At 41.8% G+C, this 16,400-nt stretch overlaps 1 protein-coding gene across 2 annotated transcripts in view; it reads right to left on the minus strand.

Moving 5' to 3' along the window:
* Window positions 1–871: 871 nt before the first annotated feature.
* The window catches only part of LOC136379989 (helicase-like transcription factor), a 42,400-nt gene continuing 26,871 nt past the window's right edge, over window positions 872–16,400 (minus strand). For both annotated transcript variants that reach the window (XM_066347738.1, XM_066347739.1), the window contains exons 16-25: window positions 16,055–16,193; window positions 15,285–15,420; window positions 12,261–12,440; window positions 8,827–8,951; window positions 8,165–8,343; window positions 6,731–6,856; window positions 6,332–6,444; window positions 5,412–5,592; window positions 5,085–5,165; window positions 872–1,910 (exon numbers count right to left, since the gene is read on the minus strand). In XM_066347738.1, coding sequence (XP_066203835.1) covers window positions 1,758–1,910; window positions 5,085–5,165; window positions 5,412–5,592; window positions 6,332–6,444; window positions 6,731–6,856; window positions 8,165–8,343; window positions 8,827–8,951; window positions 12,261–12,440; window positions 15,285–15,420; window positions 16,055–16,193 — 1,413 coding nt within the window. In that variant the 3' untranslated portion in view covers window positions 872–1,757. The remainder of the gene's footprint in view (window positions 1,911–5,084; window positions 5,166–5,411; window positions 5,593–6,331; window positions 6,445–6,730; window positions 6,857–8,164; window positions 8,344–8,826; window positions 8,952–12,260; window positions 12,441–15,284; window positions 15,421–16,054; window positions 16,194–16,400) is intronic.

The following is a 16,400-nucleotide window of genomic DNA, read 5'->3' on the forward strand; positions in this document are numbered from 1 at the left end:
AAATGACTTGCCAAATTTGTTCCAAATGTGTTTAAAAACACAAGTATGTCAATATCTGGGTAAAGCAGCCAAGACTTCGCCTTTCTGGTGAGTGTGCAGGCTTTCCCTGTGAGAAGAGGAGCTTGCGCTGTGGTGTTCTGACTGCGCGCCCCCCACCCCCGCCCCGCTCTCTCTGGAGGGTGAGGACAGAACCCCACGTCCTACACGGCAGGAGTCCCAGCAGCCTGACTGTGCGCACCGCTAGCCCCACAAGGTAAAGAAGGCCCCGCTGCCCCTGATGCTGGAGGGCCAGCCACTCTCGTCCCCGCAAAGACGCTGTCCTGTCAGCCCAGCCTCACCTTCCAGAGAGAAAAGGGATGGAAAATTCCTGCTGTGGAACCAACCCGTGTCCTTGGAGCGAGAGGCGGGCCAGAGGCGAGGGCAGCAGTTAGGTCTGCACACAGCTTAGAGGAGCGCCCTAGAACACCACGCTGCCGCCCACCTCCTAGCCTTCAGCCAACTCACTCCCGACACTTAAGTAGAACAGAAGGTATTCTCAAGTCTGCATCATCTCACATGAAGCTCCTCTGGTTACAGTAATGAATCTCTTTGGATTAAAAAGAAGAAAAGTTTCCCGTAAGGACAAAACCCCACTGACTACCTAACCTGACTGCTAAAGGAGAGCTTGTTTGTGCTAAATGTGGTTCAAAGAATCAACAAGAATTCTGTGGCAACTCCTGTGAGCTTATTAACAAAAAGATGATTACCTCTATGATAGATGGCAGGATGAATTAACCAACCGAAGGTCCAAAATCAAATTCTGATTCTACACACAACAACAAAGAACTTTTTCCAGTCAGGATTAAGATGTCTTTTAGCTTTAGAATGATTGTGGTCAGCCCAACCTCCACCCACATCCACACCCCTCACCTAGAGTCAACTTCGGAATTGTAAAAAGGTAGCAAGTTATTGCAAAGAAAGCCCTACATAAATAAAAATTATCTATATATAGAAATATCTATTTAGCCATTCCATAATTTAAATATTAAAGTCAAATTGGGTCGACTTGGTTCCCTTTCTGCCCAGACTGTATTTACACACTAACACATCCTTACATTTAACTGGCCGTCAGCACGCCTCACTACGACAGGAACACAGTGAGTGCTATAACACAGTCCCTCAGTTTTTCATGAACATAAATCTGCAAGTCACTTAAATATTTACAAGTAACTTACTAACCTGGACTTTGGTCTCTTATTGTAAGGTTGATTCTGGAATGCAAATATGGTTTTTGGAAATCATAAAATCAATCTCATATATAGTCTGTGTCTTCATGAATTGTTCACAAGGACTGCTGAATCCACGGCATCACGAATGGAGGCTTTGTTGAAAAACCAAATGGGTCCAACATAAAAAATAACTCTTCATTTGGTCAAAAGTATAAAAGGTCTAACCTTCTCTAAAATATGAAAAAGCTGAGTATTTGGCAAGATATATGAAAATACTCAGCAGATAGTATGAAAAGTTGAATAACAAAGTAACTTTTCTCAAAAAACTTATTTTAGGCCACCATTTGTAACAGAACTTATTGCTACTTGAAACATCCTTAAAAATAGGTTCATATAGAGATTTATATGTCAGTCACACCTCTTCCCGGATATAAAACAATAAGCCCCTTTTAGAAGACATACTCACTAGGTCTCATTTCTAAAACTATTTTTCCATTTCCAAAATTTCTGTATATATATGATCAAACAATCTCACCAAAGTGCCACCAATTACAAATCAATTAAAGTTCTAATTTCATCAATTTTAGCTTGTTTCATTTCATTAGCATTTGTTTTTTTAGTTCCAAAGGCTCCAGCTGCAAGTTCTCTCTTTTTGTTTTGTATTTTCAGCATATTTTCTTCAACAGAGTCCTTCACAATAAACTTTAAGAGAAAAAAAAAAGTTAAAATTGGTCAAGTTCTTTTTAGGTCACAGTATTTAAAATCTTTAAAAATAAATGAACACTTGAGAAGATGAAAACATTGGTTTACATTCTTACCGGACTATGTAGCTTTGAAAAATAGTCAGTAATAATTAGACACTGTTTAGCTCCCCTTTTCCCTGAATATACGGTGAGACTATTTAGAACAGAATATACTAGAGATGAGCACTGCTTTCCCTTATCACTCAGTGTGGTTTTCTGCTATACAGATATGGCTGTAAAGACACAAGTTATATCTTTTTTTTTTTTTTTCTAGTGAGAAGCAGAGAGGCAGAGACATACTTCCACATGCACCCCGACCAGGACCCACCCGGCAAGTCCCCTACAGGGTGATCGATGCTCTGCCCATCTAGAGCTGTTGCTCCCTTGCTCAGCAACCAAGCTATTTAAGCGCCTGAGGCAAGGCCATGGAGCCATCCTAAGCATCAGGGGCCAACTTGCTCCAACCGAGCCATGGCTATAGGAGGGGAACAAAGAGCGAGCGAGAGAGAGAGAGAGAGAGAGAGAGAGAGGAGAGGGGTGGAGAAGCAGATGGTCGCTTCTCCTGTGTGCCCTGACCGGGAATCCAACCTGGGACATCCATACACCAGACCAATGCTCTACCACTGAGCAAACTGGCCACGGCCCAAATTGTATCTTAAAACGCCATCATGAAATAACAACAGCACTCCAAAAAGCAAACTTTATAGGCAGCTTTGTAACTAGAATATTAGCAAAATCAATTTATCATATTTAAAAAGCCAAATAAGATTTTCTCAGAAATGCAAGAATCTGGTATAATCCGTAACACAAAAAATTACAGTGATCATCTCAACAGATGCTTAAGAAGCATTTGATAACACTCAACATTTATTCCTGATAAAAGAAAATCCTCATCAATGTAGAAATAAATGTCCTCAACCTTACTTATTAAGGGCATCTACTAAAAACTTATCAAAAGTAACCTGTTTCGTATACAACAATAAAAGTATTCCGAACAATGACACAGGAACAAGCCAAGAATGGTTACTGTCACTACTGCTACTCACCACTATCCAAGTTGTTCTGGTTACTGTAATAACCAAAGCTGTGTTATAAAATGTTGTTGAAACACAATCAATCAATCAATAAATAGAAATATTACCCAAGTTCCTGTATAGGAACACTCTTAATAGAAAAGTTCTTTCACCAGTTCAAAACCCTGGGCTTCCCTGGTCAAGGCACATATGGGAGTTGATGCTTCCTATTCCTCCCCCTTCTCTCTCTCTCTCTATTGCTCTCATCTCTCCTCTCTAAAATGAATTTTTAAAAAACTTTAATTTAGCCTGACCAGGCGGTGGCGCAGTAGATAGAGCGTTGGACTGGGATTGGGAGGACCCAGGTTCAAGACCCTGAGGTCGCCAGCTTGAGCAAAAAAAGCTCACCAGCTTGGACCCAAGGTTGCTGGTTCGAGCAAGGGGTTACTCAGTCTGCTGAAGGCCCGCGGTCAAGGCACATATGAGAAAGCAATCAATGAACAACTAAGATGTCTCAACGCGCAACTAAAACTAATAATCGATGCTTCTCATCTCTCCGTTCCTGTCTGTCTGTCCCTCCCTATCTATCCCTCTCTCTGACTCTCTGTCCCTGTAAAAAAAAAAAAAAAAAAAAAAAAGGACTTTCTAAACAACTGGCAATGAAGCAAATGGCTCTTTGTAAAAAGGATAAAATTAGTGCCTGACCTGTGGTGGCACAGTGGATCAAGTATCAACCAGGAACACTGAGGTCGCCTGTTCGAAACCCTAAGCTTGCCTGGTCAAGGCATATATGGAAGTTAATGCTTCCTGCTCCCCCCCCTCCCCCCCATCTCTTTCTCTATAAAATGAATAAAAAAAAATAAATATAAGTTGTAAAAAAAAAAAAAAAAGGATAAAATTAAAACCATTATCATGAATCATAAACCAAAAAAAAAATATTTTAAAAGAATCAGAAGTAAATGTATATTTGTTTTAAAATGATTATAAAGCCTCTGTTCTAAGCAAAACCTTAAAATTCAAAAGGCTGACATGTTTTAAATTATACAAAATTTAAAACTTTGTCATAACAAAGGACATAAAAAGTTCAAAGGTAACCAAGAGCCTGGTATAACCATGCCCAGTACACATAACACAACATTTAAAATTACAAAATTACAATGTATAAAATATAAGGAAGCCCTTTATACCATAAAACTATATTTGTACTTTTTGAAAAGTAGGGGAAAGATATAAACAAGCAATTCACAGGAAAAAATATTACTGGACAGCAGATATGTGAACATGCTCAAGGCTGTTATGTGCAGATCAGAAGGGCACGTCTCTGACCATCACGTAAGTATATATCTGCAGCATTCTCATACATCAGGAAGACTATTTTGAAAACAACTTGAAAGTTATGTAACAAACAATTCTAGACCCAGAAGTCTACTTCTTAGCTTTCCTGAAGAAATACTTGTATAGATGCACAGAGATGCACGCAATGCAATGCTCACGACGGCCCCGTTCTATCAGCAGGTGAACTGAACTGGGTAAACTGTGGTGTGCCTGTATGCAGGTGTTAAAAAGAACGGGTTTGCAGAGTAGTCAGATTCAGGGACAAAGTAAAAGGGCGGCTGCCAGGGGAACAGGAAGGGGCGGTGAGTCCCGTCTGATGGGCACGGCGTTTCAGCGGGAGGTGCCCAAGTCTGCAGGTGGATGGTGGTCAGGACAGCAAAAGCAATGTCCACGGACTACCACTGACCTGGACACTTGGAAATACTTCTTAATATTTTTAATATGTTTCTCCCACCACGATAGAGAAAAACAGAAATGGGTGTGATCTGCATGCACTTGCACGGTGGTCTCCGATATTCACTGTTAAGGGAAGAAACGCCACAGAACACAGTACGACCCCAACTATCTCCAAATGAGATGCCCGCAGGGAGCAGGAACGGCAGAGAAAGGGTCTTCGGCCAGCACGTGGCCGACGACAGGTGCTGGTTTCCTCTGAAGAGAGTAAGGGTGACCTTCCTACTTGGCTCTGCATAACCCTACACTTTACAAGAATGTATCCATGCAACATCTGTATCACCTGAAACCCTCACCAACTTGATTTTAAAGTACGTGGCTTGCAAACTCACTTTTGTGATGATAACCTCCTGCTTCTGGCCGAGTCGGTGGCAGCGGTCGAAGCACTGGTCTTCGGCGGCGGGGTTCCAGGCCTGACAAGTGGAGCAGAGGTCGCTTTAGCACCACCGATCCGCTCACGTTCTCTCAAGTCCAGTTTACTTATGTCAAGCCCTCAACATACATTCAGTCAGTTATGATCTATTTCGGAAGTTTGCCTCAGAGATTCTCACAATTGATAATAACTATGAACACCGGCTGACTTTAAAAGGACAAATTGTTTTCGTTCTTCATTTTTTTTACAGAAATAATAACATAGCAAAGTCTACAGAGTTACTTACCGGATCCATTAAAAACACTCGAGAAGCTGCAGAGAGGTTCAAACCAACCCCTCCTGCTTTCAAGGACAGAAGCATTACGGTTGGAGAGCCGGCTTCAGTGCTCTGAAAACACTGAATTGATTCAGCTCTTTTCTTCTGGGCCATTGAACCGTCCAAACGAGTGAACACAAATCCAGAGGCTCTAACGGAGGAGGCAGAGAGACAAGTCACACTCCCCATATAATAAACACACGTTCAGTAACTACAGTGTCTCCATGTCACCAATCCCCCACTCGTTTACTCTGACAGATATTTACTAACCATCTACTACAATGGCAGGCTCTGCAGTCAGTTTCTTTTTCAATAAATTCAGGCTTAATCTTTAAAATCCCATGCTTCTAGAAAATTTCTTTTTTTTTTTAGTGACAGAGACAGAAAAAGGGATAGGGACAAACAGGTAGGAGGACAGAAATGAGAAGTATCAATTCTTCGTTGCAGCTCCTTAGTTATTCATTGACTGCTTTCCCATATGTGCCTTGAGCAGGGGGCTACAGCAGAGCAAGTGACCCCTTGCTCAAGCCAGCGACCTTGGGCTCAAGCCAGTGACCTTTGGGCTTCAAGCCAGTGACATGGGGTCATATCTATGATCCCACACTCAAGCCAGCGACCCCACGCTCAAGCTGGTGAAGTCACACTCAAGCTGGATGAGCCCGCACTCAAGCCGGCGACCTCGGGGTTTTGAACCTGGATCCTCCACATCCCAGTTCAATGCTCTATCTACTGCGCCACCACGTGGTCAAGCAGAAAATATTCTTTATTGTGACTGCATGTTATTTTAGACAGATGAAATGAATAAAACTGGTAAAACATAACTTTTTGTTATCTAAATCAAAACACATAAAAATCCTTTTACTGACAGTGAGAAACACTGTTAAACTCACCTGAGTGGTGTTTCTATTAAAGACAGAAACGTTGTAAACTGAGAAACAACTAAACTTTTAATGTTGGGGTTCTCCTTTCTCAAGGCAGTCAATGCGTGCATCAGAGCATTGATCTGAAAAAAATTAGGATGCCATTAAGTTCCACTTTGAATTGGCAAAAATACATCCAAAATTGTTTCTTATGACGAGAAAGGTCCTGCCATGTTATTTCCCCAAAATGCACAGGCGAAAGACCACCCACTTTTACATTAAGGCCAAAACCTTCACTGCCCTCCGAAAGTCAGCCAGAGATCAGCAACGAAGTGTAACACTCAAATGACAGAATTAAAAGCGTAATTATTATTTTTATACAGGATGTTTCTTTATGTAAACATGAAACAAATATTCAAATAACCTTACCTTTGAACTGGATGTCCATTCCGTGTTAGACTTTTTCCCAGTGTCATACGCCAGTTCTTCTGGAGGACATTCTAGTAAACTGTCTTCACGAATGTCACTTCTACATAAAGGGCACTTAGCATGGGGCTACATAAGAAAGAACAAAGTATGAGTGACACTTGTTGGAGGAACAGAAATACAAAGTGACATAAAATCTGTCAGGGCACTCTAAGTTCTGAGTCTGACAGCGAGCCCTGCATTGACCCTCTCGTCAACCTCCTGTTGGAGACGGTCTGCATGTGCTGATCTACAGGAAGGCGTGTTCTCACGTGATGAGCGGGAAGGGTAAAAGAGAACAGTAGCGTGGGACCTTGACTAGCATCAAGCACTTGACGTAACATACGTTACACTATCTGCAGACAAGTAAAGAAACCATGAACCACGGTCTCTTGAACCTAACTACAACACAGCTCGCTAGTTGGAACTATTTGGAAGAAAAATTATTTCCTTCTTAATGACTTGTAAATCCAGTCTAGATCAGTTAAATACTAATAGGTTCATTCAAAGCAGTATCTGTTGGGCCCAATTTTCTAAGACACACTAATAAAATAAGATTATCTCTTAAATAACTACATACCCGATACCATTACAGTACAAAAGATTCTGGGACTAAAGCAGTGTCGGAAGGACGTTGGTATAATGGGGCCCCCTTAGAGGAGGAGGGACAGGGTCAACGGTCAGCAGGACTCCAGGAGACCTCGGTGGTCTTACTAGGATGTGCATACTTCATAATTTACTGAGCTGGAAAAGCACGACTTTGATAATTTTTCTATATGGACTTTACACAACAAAAATGTTTTTAAAAATTCTACCTTAGTTGAAGAACTGCTTAAAGGATTATTTCACTTCAAAAAATTCTACCATACATAAGAATCTAGATCTACCTTAATCAATGCCATAGCCAATAGTCACATAGAGCAATGAGCCCTTGAAATATGACAAAGCCATATTTAGATGTACTATAAGTATGGTATTTTGAACTGGATTTTGAACTTAAATTTGTTAATAAAATATTAAGGTAAAAAAATCATATAAAGTATCTCAAGTTTTTATATTTTAGATATACTGAATAAGTAAAAATATATTGTAAGAGTTAACTTGATCTATTTCACTAAAAAATTAAAATTACCTTTGCAGCTCACATTATCAATCTAGTTATTGGATAGTAATAAACAATTAGAACTAAGACACTGTGCAACATGACACCAAAAATGTCTTTTTATGTTAAAAAGGGCTTAATTATAAGAAGTATGTCACCTACTAAGATGACAGTATGATTCACTCAAAAGGGACTTTAGTATATCTAAGTGCAAAACTCTCAGCCCTGGGTTTTCATTACACTCTGAACTGGTGCACCGCTCCGTGAACCCCAGTCCGGAGTTCGCACCCGCCCACCTGCTCGCTCTGAATGACTTGGCAAATGCAGGGTTTGCAGAAGACGTGTGCACAATGTGTGATGACAGGAACCGTTAAAGAATCCAAGCAAACTGCACATTCTTCATCGGAGCCTGAGCTCAGAATGAACTTCATCTTCCTTATTAACTTCTTTCGTAGAACATCTGGTGCATCGTTTCCTAGAGAAAAGGCTGAAAAACTCATTCCAGAGCCTAACTGGTAATATGACTGGACAAGTTCATCTTCCTAACACAGGAAAATGTTTTGCTTGAGTAGTTTTAGTCTTTTTCTATTATAGGCAAAAAGCATGGTTTAAATTTGAAATTTTAAGATAAATTCAGATGCTAACACAGTAGCCAACCCACATACTATAGCTTACACAGACACATCACTGTAACACCGTCTGCACGTGCTACCACAGAATGAAAAGTAGAGCCAGTGTGAACCTTTCACCTGAGAGTATCCATCAGGAGAAAACCTGGAGGACCTCATTATATTCCATTTCTTTAGTAGGAGATTTTTGGATATATCCCCAGTTGAGCCCTATACTCAAAACAATGCTATTTGACAAATAAACTAAATTTAAGCCATATGAAAACGTTCTCCCTCTGAGTTACATGTTGTCACAGACACCATGGCGTAGACCAATCCGATGCACCTACCTGAGGGGACACTGGGGGACGCCGCGTTGGTCAGAAGGTGAGTGTGACAGCAGATCTGCCGCAATCTCAGCAGAAGACCCAGGACGTCAGCGTAGTGTGCAAGGACAGTCCCTTCATTAAAATACCTACAGGTGACAATGGAACTATTACAGGCTTTCCAATTTAAAAACAGCGGAATAAAAACGACATAGTTCTCTCTTCTCTGGAAATCACATCAAAACAAGAATAAAAGACAGAAAAGCAAACTCTATAATGGCCCCAGGAGTGAGACTGGTCAGATAAAAGCACACCACGTGAGAAATGGCCGCCACGTGCAGCAGAACCGGCGGGAGAGGCCGGAAGTCGGACTCAGCGCACACAGGCCTCCCAGAGCACATTCTTCCCGGGGCCGTCCCAGCTGGAGGTGAGAACCAGCTCCTCTCACGTGCAAGCACAAACACAGCTGAGTGGCTGGGGGCCTGAACTTCCCTGGACAGTTTTACACCAAGAGGAGGGCAGGTAAGCTGAATAAGGAAACACACAGACCTACTGTGTTTCCAGAAAACACTATGGACACTGCATTCCACACTGGAAGGGACCTTAAAAGCTTCCGATCTGTCACATGAGCACAGGTAAAACCTAAAAGCACTCACATGTAACTAACCCTGAGTCATGACTAAACAGAGCTACTTCCTTCTCATCTGGGGCACAGTGAGTTCAGGAAACACTCAAGACATTCACACAAAGTCACAACATCAAAGAACAAGTGAGGGCGCAAACAGCAGTGAAAGAAAACTCAGCAGAAAAGAGCTGAGGCAGAGACAGAGCTGTGAAAGGGAGGACCCACAGCCAAGGAGAGGAGGAAGCCAGGTCCCCTCGAGGGGGAAGGAGCCCAGGACAGCATGGGAGAGGGAGAGCCAGCACGTGCGGCCAGCCACGGAAAAGCGAGGAAAGGATGTGGGGAAAAGGCCTAAGAAAAGCGAAGTTAAACAGAAAGATGTAAACGACTAGAATGAAATGAATCCTACAGAAAAACAATGAACACGCAGCATACACAGAGAAAAATATAATAATGGACCAGAAAACAAGAAAAAATGTTCCAGGAAAAGTGGGGGAAAGACCTGGAATCCACAGATGTAAATGGTAAATATTTTAGAAAAAAATCAACAGAGAGAGGTCCTAGTCAAATGGCTGGACCTCAACTAAAGAAATAAATGAAATCAGGGTTTTCCACAGAAAAACTCAATGTAAAATACAGTTAAACAACAACAACACAGGTTCTGAAGAATTGGGAAATCCAAAAATTATACACACTAAGTCAATCTGATATTTAAGTAGTACGACAATAAAAGAAACTTTGCATAGTGGTCAGAGCAGACTCTAGAGCTAGACTGTCAGCATTCAGAATACTATGGGAAGTGGTAGAAACATGTACCCGCTGTTGTAAGTAACAGTAATATCACTGGAACAAATACTTCTAAGTAGTCAAGAATGTAAGAATAGGCAACATACTGTGAAGGGTAAACTTACAAGGTGGACCCACAATGCCTGAGTTTTATCACCAGCTGTCAGTCACTAGCTGTGACACAGTCCAGTTCACCCCGCTGCTCTGTGCCTCTCCGCACTGAAATCTCTGCTGAGACCTCCCGCTACCGCAATCTTCTCAGCATCCCTAATCCCTACGAACCCTACTCGGTCACTCGCTGAATGGAGTTCTTGCGTTCTGAAGACCCCTACTTCTGAGACCAGCTCTGCCCTCACTGTCCCCTCCTCACGCTGGTTCCCACCGCCACTGACGTCAGCCAGGCTCCCGCTGAACCGAAATCTCTCACCTACCAATGCCAGTCACTTCAATCCACTTGATCAATCAACGCCTATCCCCAGATTTCCGTGTTATTGAAAAGTCATACTGACAACTTATATGTGGGTCCATGCAGTGCCAGGAGCTGCCACCATCAGGGCCATTCATATGCAGATTCTCACTAGATTCGGGCAGATGGTAAAGAAACAGTAGTGCCAAAAAATGGTGGGCCATTCTTTTATTAAAATCTCCCACTGGCTGAAGAGCAACACACAGGGAAAAACACTTCCCTTTCACTCCCAAAGCCCTGACGCATTCTCCAGTTCCACAACCAGGAGAATGTTCTCCGGTTCCTCCTGGAACCAAAGGCCCCACCAGCCTCAGTGGAGCTCCCAAAGCCCCTCAGCCCTGGTTCCCCATCTGCACACCTTCTCCCTTCTCTGCACAAACTGGCTTCTCCTTCTGCACCCTGCAGTCTCTCTGCTCTCCCTGCAAACTTGGCTTCTCTCTGCTTCTTCTCAAACTTTTCTGGCACAAAAACCCTTCCTCCAGCACACATTAGCAAGACAATGGCCCTTCCCAAGCAGGAAGGTAATTTGCAATTTCACAGACCACATATACCTGGCGCTGCCCAGCCCCCAGTGCAGACTATAAGGGAGCAGACATAAAAATCATATTTTACAAACTTACTTGGATTTGACCAACAGTCCAATACTACATGAAGCCTTGCTAGCACTCTAAACACCTTACCTTTCTTAAAAATTTAAATTCTCTCTACCTTCCTCAAGTTCCACCCTGATCTCACAAATACCTTGGTCTCATATTTCAGATTGTTCTGATATTATCCCCCCACTCCATTTTTCTCCACCAATTTGCTTTACTCACTTTTGTATCTGTGATCTTTCCCATGTTCTCTCCATCTCAAGACAGTCATCCAAATAAAACTAGCAAATAGTTCATCCAGAAACCACACATTGGCCCTATCAGTCTTCCTTCTTCCTGTCAGACTTTGTAACAGCTGTCTGCCCCCTTAGTCCTACAACGTGGCTACTAAACTCATTATTCTGGTGATTACTGTGAGAGCAGACAGGGGGACCTCTGAACCCCCACACTGAAGAGCCCTCCCCAAGCCTCAGTGCTACAGGGCACTGCCAAGCGCTCCCTGTCGTGACTGTGCTGCCTTTCCGGACATTCTCTAACATCTTCTCCACTTCCTTCACTCCCCCCTTGATTAACTCTGCAAGCGGCTTTTCTTCATTTCTTATCTCTCGAATGCAGACAGTCCTCCCATCTTGGTTGTCAGTGGGTTCCCTTTCCCTATACATCCACCTCCCAGTGCTGCAGCCACGCCTGTGATACGGAGTCGGGAACAGACGCAAGCAAGGTCTTCTGACGAGGAGCAAATCAGAACCTGCCTTTTCATGTAAACTTCACATTTTTTCCTAACTTAAGAAATTACTTCCCTGGTAAATTATAATAGTCATTCACTTCCGCCATTAATTCATAGAAAGTAGTTTAAATATACTACAGTTAAAGAAGTCAATCTTTCACTATACTTCAGACTATTGTTAACATATCTTAAAAATAATACACAGTTAAATGGGAAACAAAGAAAGTAAAAAGTATTTTCTAAAGTGGCTTTCTTTCTCCATACCTTCCAACAGTATCTCTGCCTTCATTTTTCACAGACTGATAAATCTTCCTCTCTTCGTCTGAAAGTGTAATTTGCTGAATAAATACTTTACGGTCTGGTAATTCCAAAACAGGTTTTCCTTTAATTTTGCTTGTCTTTGTTCTTCTAAGTGTAATATTTTTAATTAGGGACTGCAAACGCCTAGAAAATAAAACAAATTACATAAGCTGACTCAACAAGAACTAAAAAAGAGTACCGTGTCTTTCGCTTCTTAAGACGCACCTTATTTCCCCAAAGTGGAGGGGAAAGGCCCATGTGTCTTACGGAGCGAATGGCCATTTCTTTCAGCTACTGCGGGTTCCTGGACAACTAGAAGAGTCTTTGAACATCAAAGTCTCTTCTCGTTTGTTAATAACAGTGCTGATGGTTGTTAATACTGCTGTTGAGTTTACACTGCTGAAATATTGTGGTATATTTTATTAAATATTTTAACACAACACTTGGTTCAGAATATTTTTTTTCTTATTTCCCTCCTTAAAACCCTAGGTGCATCTTATGGAGCAAAAAATACGGTATTTTAAGCTACAACATCCCGGGTTCGATTCCTCATCAAGGTACACAGGAGAAACCACCATCTGCTTCTCTCCCTCTCTGTCTCCCTCTTGTCTCCCTTTTCCCCTCCTTCAGCCAGTGGCTCCATTGGTTTGAGCATGGCCCCAGGTGCTGAGGATAGCTTCAGCCTCAAGCACTAAAAATAGCTTCATACTCAAGCATCAGCCCTAGATGGGGTTGCTGGGTGGATCCCAGTCAGGGTGCAAGCAGGAGGTCTGTCTCACTATAACCCCTCCTCTCACCTAAAAACCTCTCATTTGGAAAAAAATAAAAAGTAAAAAAAAATTTTTTAATCTCTTAATTGGGCTTTTATCCAATCTGATCATCACAGACATGTTAGCCTGACCAGTTGGTGGCGCAGTAGATAGAATGTCAGACTGGGATCCGGAGGACCCAGGTTCGAGACCCTGAGGTCGCAAGCTTGAGCGCGGGCTCATCTGGTTTGAGCAAAGCTCACCAGCTTGGACCCAAGGTCACTGGCTCGAGGAAGGGGTTACTCAGTCTACTGTAGCCCCACAGTCAAGGCACATATGAGAAAGCAATCAATGAACAACTAAGGTGTCGCAATGAAAAACTGATGACTGATGCTTCTCATCTCTCTCCATTCCTGTCTGTCTGTCCCTATCTGTCCCTCTGACTTTCTCTCTGTCTGTTTTTTTTTTTTTTTAAATCAGACATGTTCTACAAATACAAAATTTCAGCAACGAATGAACTGAAATTTGTCCTCAATTCCTGTCACAACAGTTTAATCTTTATACTTCTACTTTTGTTCTCATCACTAACCTTTTCACTTCTCAATTCTTCAGCTAACTCACCCATCAATACTCAAATTCTTAATAAGCGCTATTAAGTGAAAGGTGTTATACTAAATATCATAAAAATATAAATATGAATAAGATCTTATTTCAAAAAGTTTCAGTAATATGAAAATCAACATACATAAACAACTTTTATAAAGTAATGAACAAGATAAAAACCTGATGTGATGACCCAGAAGAGGGACAAATGCCTTCTAGGTTCTATAATTCTATACTCCCCCTTCTCAAGAACAGGATAAAGGAAGGATTGCAGAAAGGTTTTCCCTGACACAAATATAAATGCAATCCCTTTTTTAGAATTTAAACAGCTGGTTCTAAGGAATCAAATAGGAAGTACTGCAAACCAGGTTAGTGGGTTTTGAATGTTTTTCACGAAAAGCCACAGTAACATTTACTCCATCCAGGAAACGCACACACACAAACATTTCACAAAATACTATGTGTGATGCACTCTGCTTTTTTCTTAAATCTTCCACTCTTTCACTTTTTATAATGCTAGCCGCCATCTTTTTAAATATTGTACAGCACATTTACACAATGGGATACTATGCAGCCATAAAAGGAAATTTTACCTTTGAGGCAACATGGACGGACCTGGAAAGTATTATACTAAGTGAAGTAAGTCAGGCAGAGAAAAACAAGGATCACATGATCTCACTCATATGTGGAATCTAATGAACAAAATGCACTAACAAGCAAACTAGAGACAGACATATATGGAGAGCCAACTGACAGCTACTGGGGTGGGGAAGGGGAGGCTGGGTGAGGGGGGTAGAGAAATGGAGCAAAAAAGGACCAAACCTCACAGACACAGACAAGTGTGGGGGTTGTGGGGGGTGGGGAGGTTGGCAGTACTGGAGGGATAAATGGTGATACGGTGATGGACGAAGACTTGACTTGGAGGTGAACATACAATACAGGGCTCAGAGGTGTGTTGTAGAATTGTGCACCTGAAACCTGTAAAATTGTTAACCTGTGTCACCCCAATTAATTCAGTTAAAAAAATAATAGTAATTATTTTACAACCCATAAATGAATTACCCTAACCCTGTTTAAAAATGAATATTCTAGGCAAAAAAAGAAAAAAAACATCTTAAAACACATTAGCCCAATGCCTTGCAAAATGGCTACCACCAGCTGAATTTTATTTATGCACTTTCCCCTGAGCCCGCCAGAAACGACTTTCTCTTATAGCTCCCACTGACACCGCCATCACGCCTTCCTCGTCACCAGTATATACAGCTACACGAGACACCTGAGGAGACTTCAGTGCACAGTGCACCCTCAGAGCATGTCAAGTTTCTCCTGTCACTACTCAATCTACGACTGGAGGTTTCCGGGGTAACAGAACACGCACAAACCACAAAGCTCGGCCTTTCCTTTCTGTCTGACTGAAACGACGGGCAGGGAAGGTAGATGTTTTAGTGGCAGTGAGAAATCTGTGTCCCGCAACCAGAATCACTAGGTTCTGAGTGTCAAAGGCATGAAACTATAAACAAACACTTCTTGGAGAGGAAAGCCAACAGCCAAGTTAAAATATTGACAAAGTGGAAATTGGTTCAAGCAGCTCAGTTATCTGCAGTTAGTATGAATGAGCGATCAGGACAACACTTACCTGAGTCCACCTTCATCTCCCATGGTGACAGGACGCTGTATGGTCCTGTGCCACCACTCTCTATCAAGAAACGGCTTCAGTTTTAAAAAGGAAAGAAGAGACCACAAGTCCTTCAAAGAATTCTGAATCGGAGTACCTAGAAATAACAGGAAGTTGTTATATTTCTACAACCAGAATGTGAACAAGTACAGCCACATGGCTGAGCCAACACCCTGCTCAGCACTGGGCACTGTCCCCAGCACACCCCCCACGCCAGCTGTGACTACATTCCTTCTCAGACAAATACACTTCAAAATACACAATTCCTGATTTTCAGTTCACACTTGCTATTCTAGCAAAGAAAAAGACCACAGACCCAGTAAATTCAACTTTCTCTGTATCAAGAACATCCATTTATTTGATTTTTAAATCGATAGCACTAGCAAGAGGGAAAAATCTAGTTTGAGGTTACATTCTCTTCCTCACCCTCTAGCAAAGCAAACAGACTCCAAGAAGAAATAGAGAAATCAAGATTCTGATTGGAGGATTAAAGTGTCTAATGACTCTCCAAGGTTCAAGAATAAGTTTAGTGGTTGTCCTATAAATTAACTATAATTTAAATCTTGCTATATCATGGGCAATTAGGAAGAATCAAAATATTTTATTAAATTTCTCAGATTAATTCTGGAACAGTCTTTATAGCAACTTAAAGTTTACAAAGTGGCCCCCTCACTAACTTACTTAATGACACATATTTGGGAATGTCTTAAAAAGCAGAATGCTGTCCTTACCCGTCAGCACCCATCTCCTCTCTGCTTCTAAATAAAGCACAGCTTTCGTCTGCTGAGCATTGGGATTCCGTATGGCGTGGCCTTCGTCCAGGATCACCCTCAGCCACTTTATGCCATGTAGCGGACTGTCACCTTTCATCTGAAAAAAGCGTCCCATATGAATTAAAAGCACAGGAAAGTGAAAGCACTTTATGTAATTTGGTAAGTAATATGAGCTATTATTTTTCAATAATCAACTTACTACGTGATAGGCACTGCTTTAACCACTACAAACATTAAATACCGAATGTTCACAAGCTCATGGAGTATTGTTATTCCTTCGTGCAGAAGAGAAGACTGAGGTGCG

This window comes from Saccopteryx leptura, chromosome 8 (genome assembly GCF_036850995.1).
Source record: "Saccopteryx leptura isolate mSacLep1 chromosome 8, mSacLep1_pri_phased_curated, whole genome shotgun sequence".
In the NCBI taxonomy this organism is placed as follows: domain Eukaryota; kingdom Metazoa; phylum Chordata; class Mammalia; order Chiroptera; family Emballonuridae; genus Saccopteryx; species Saccopteryx leptura.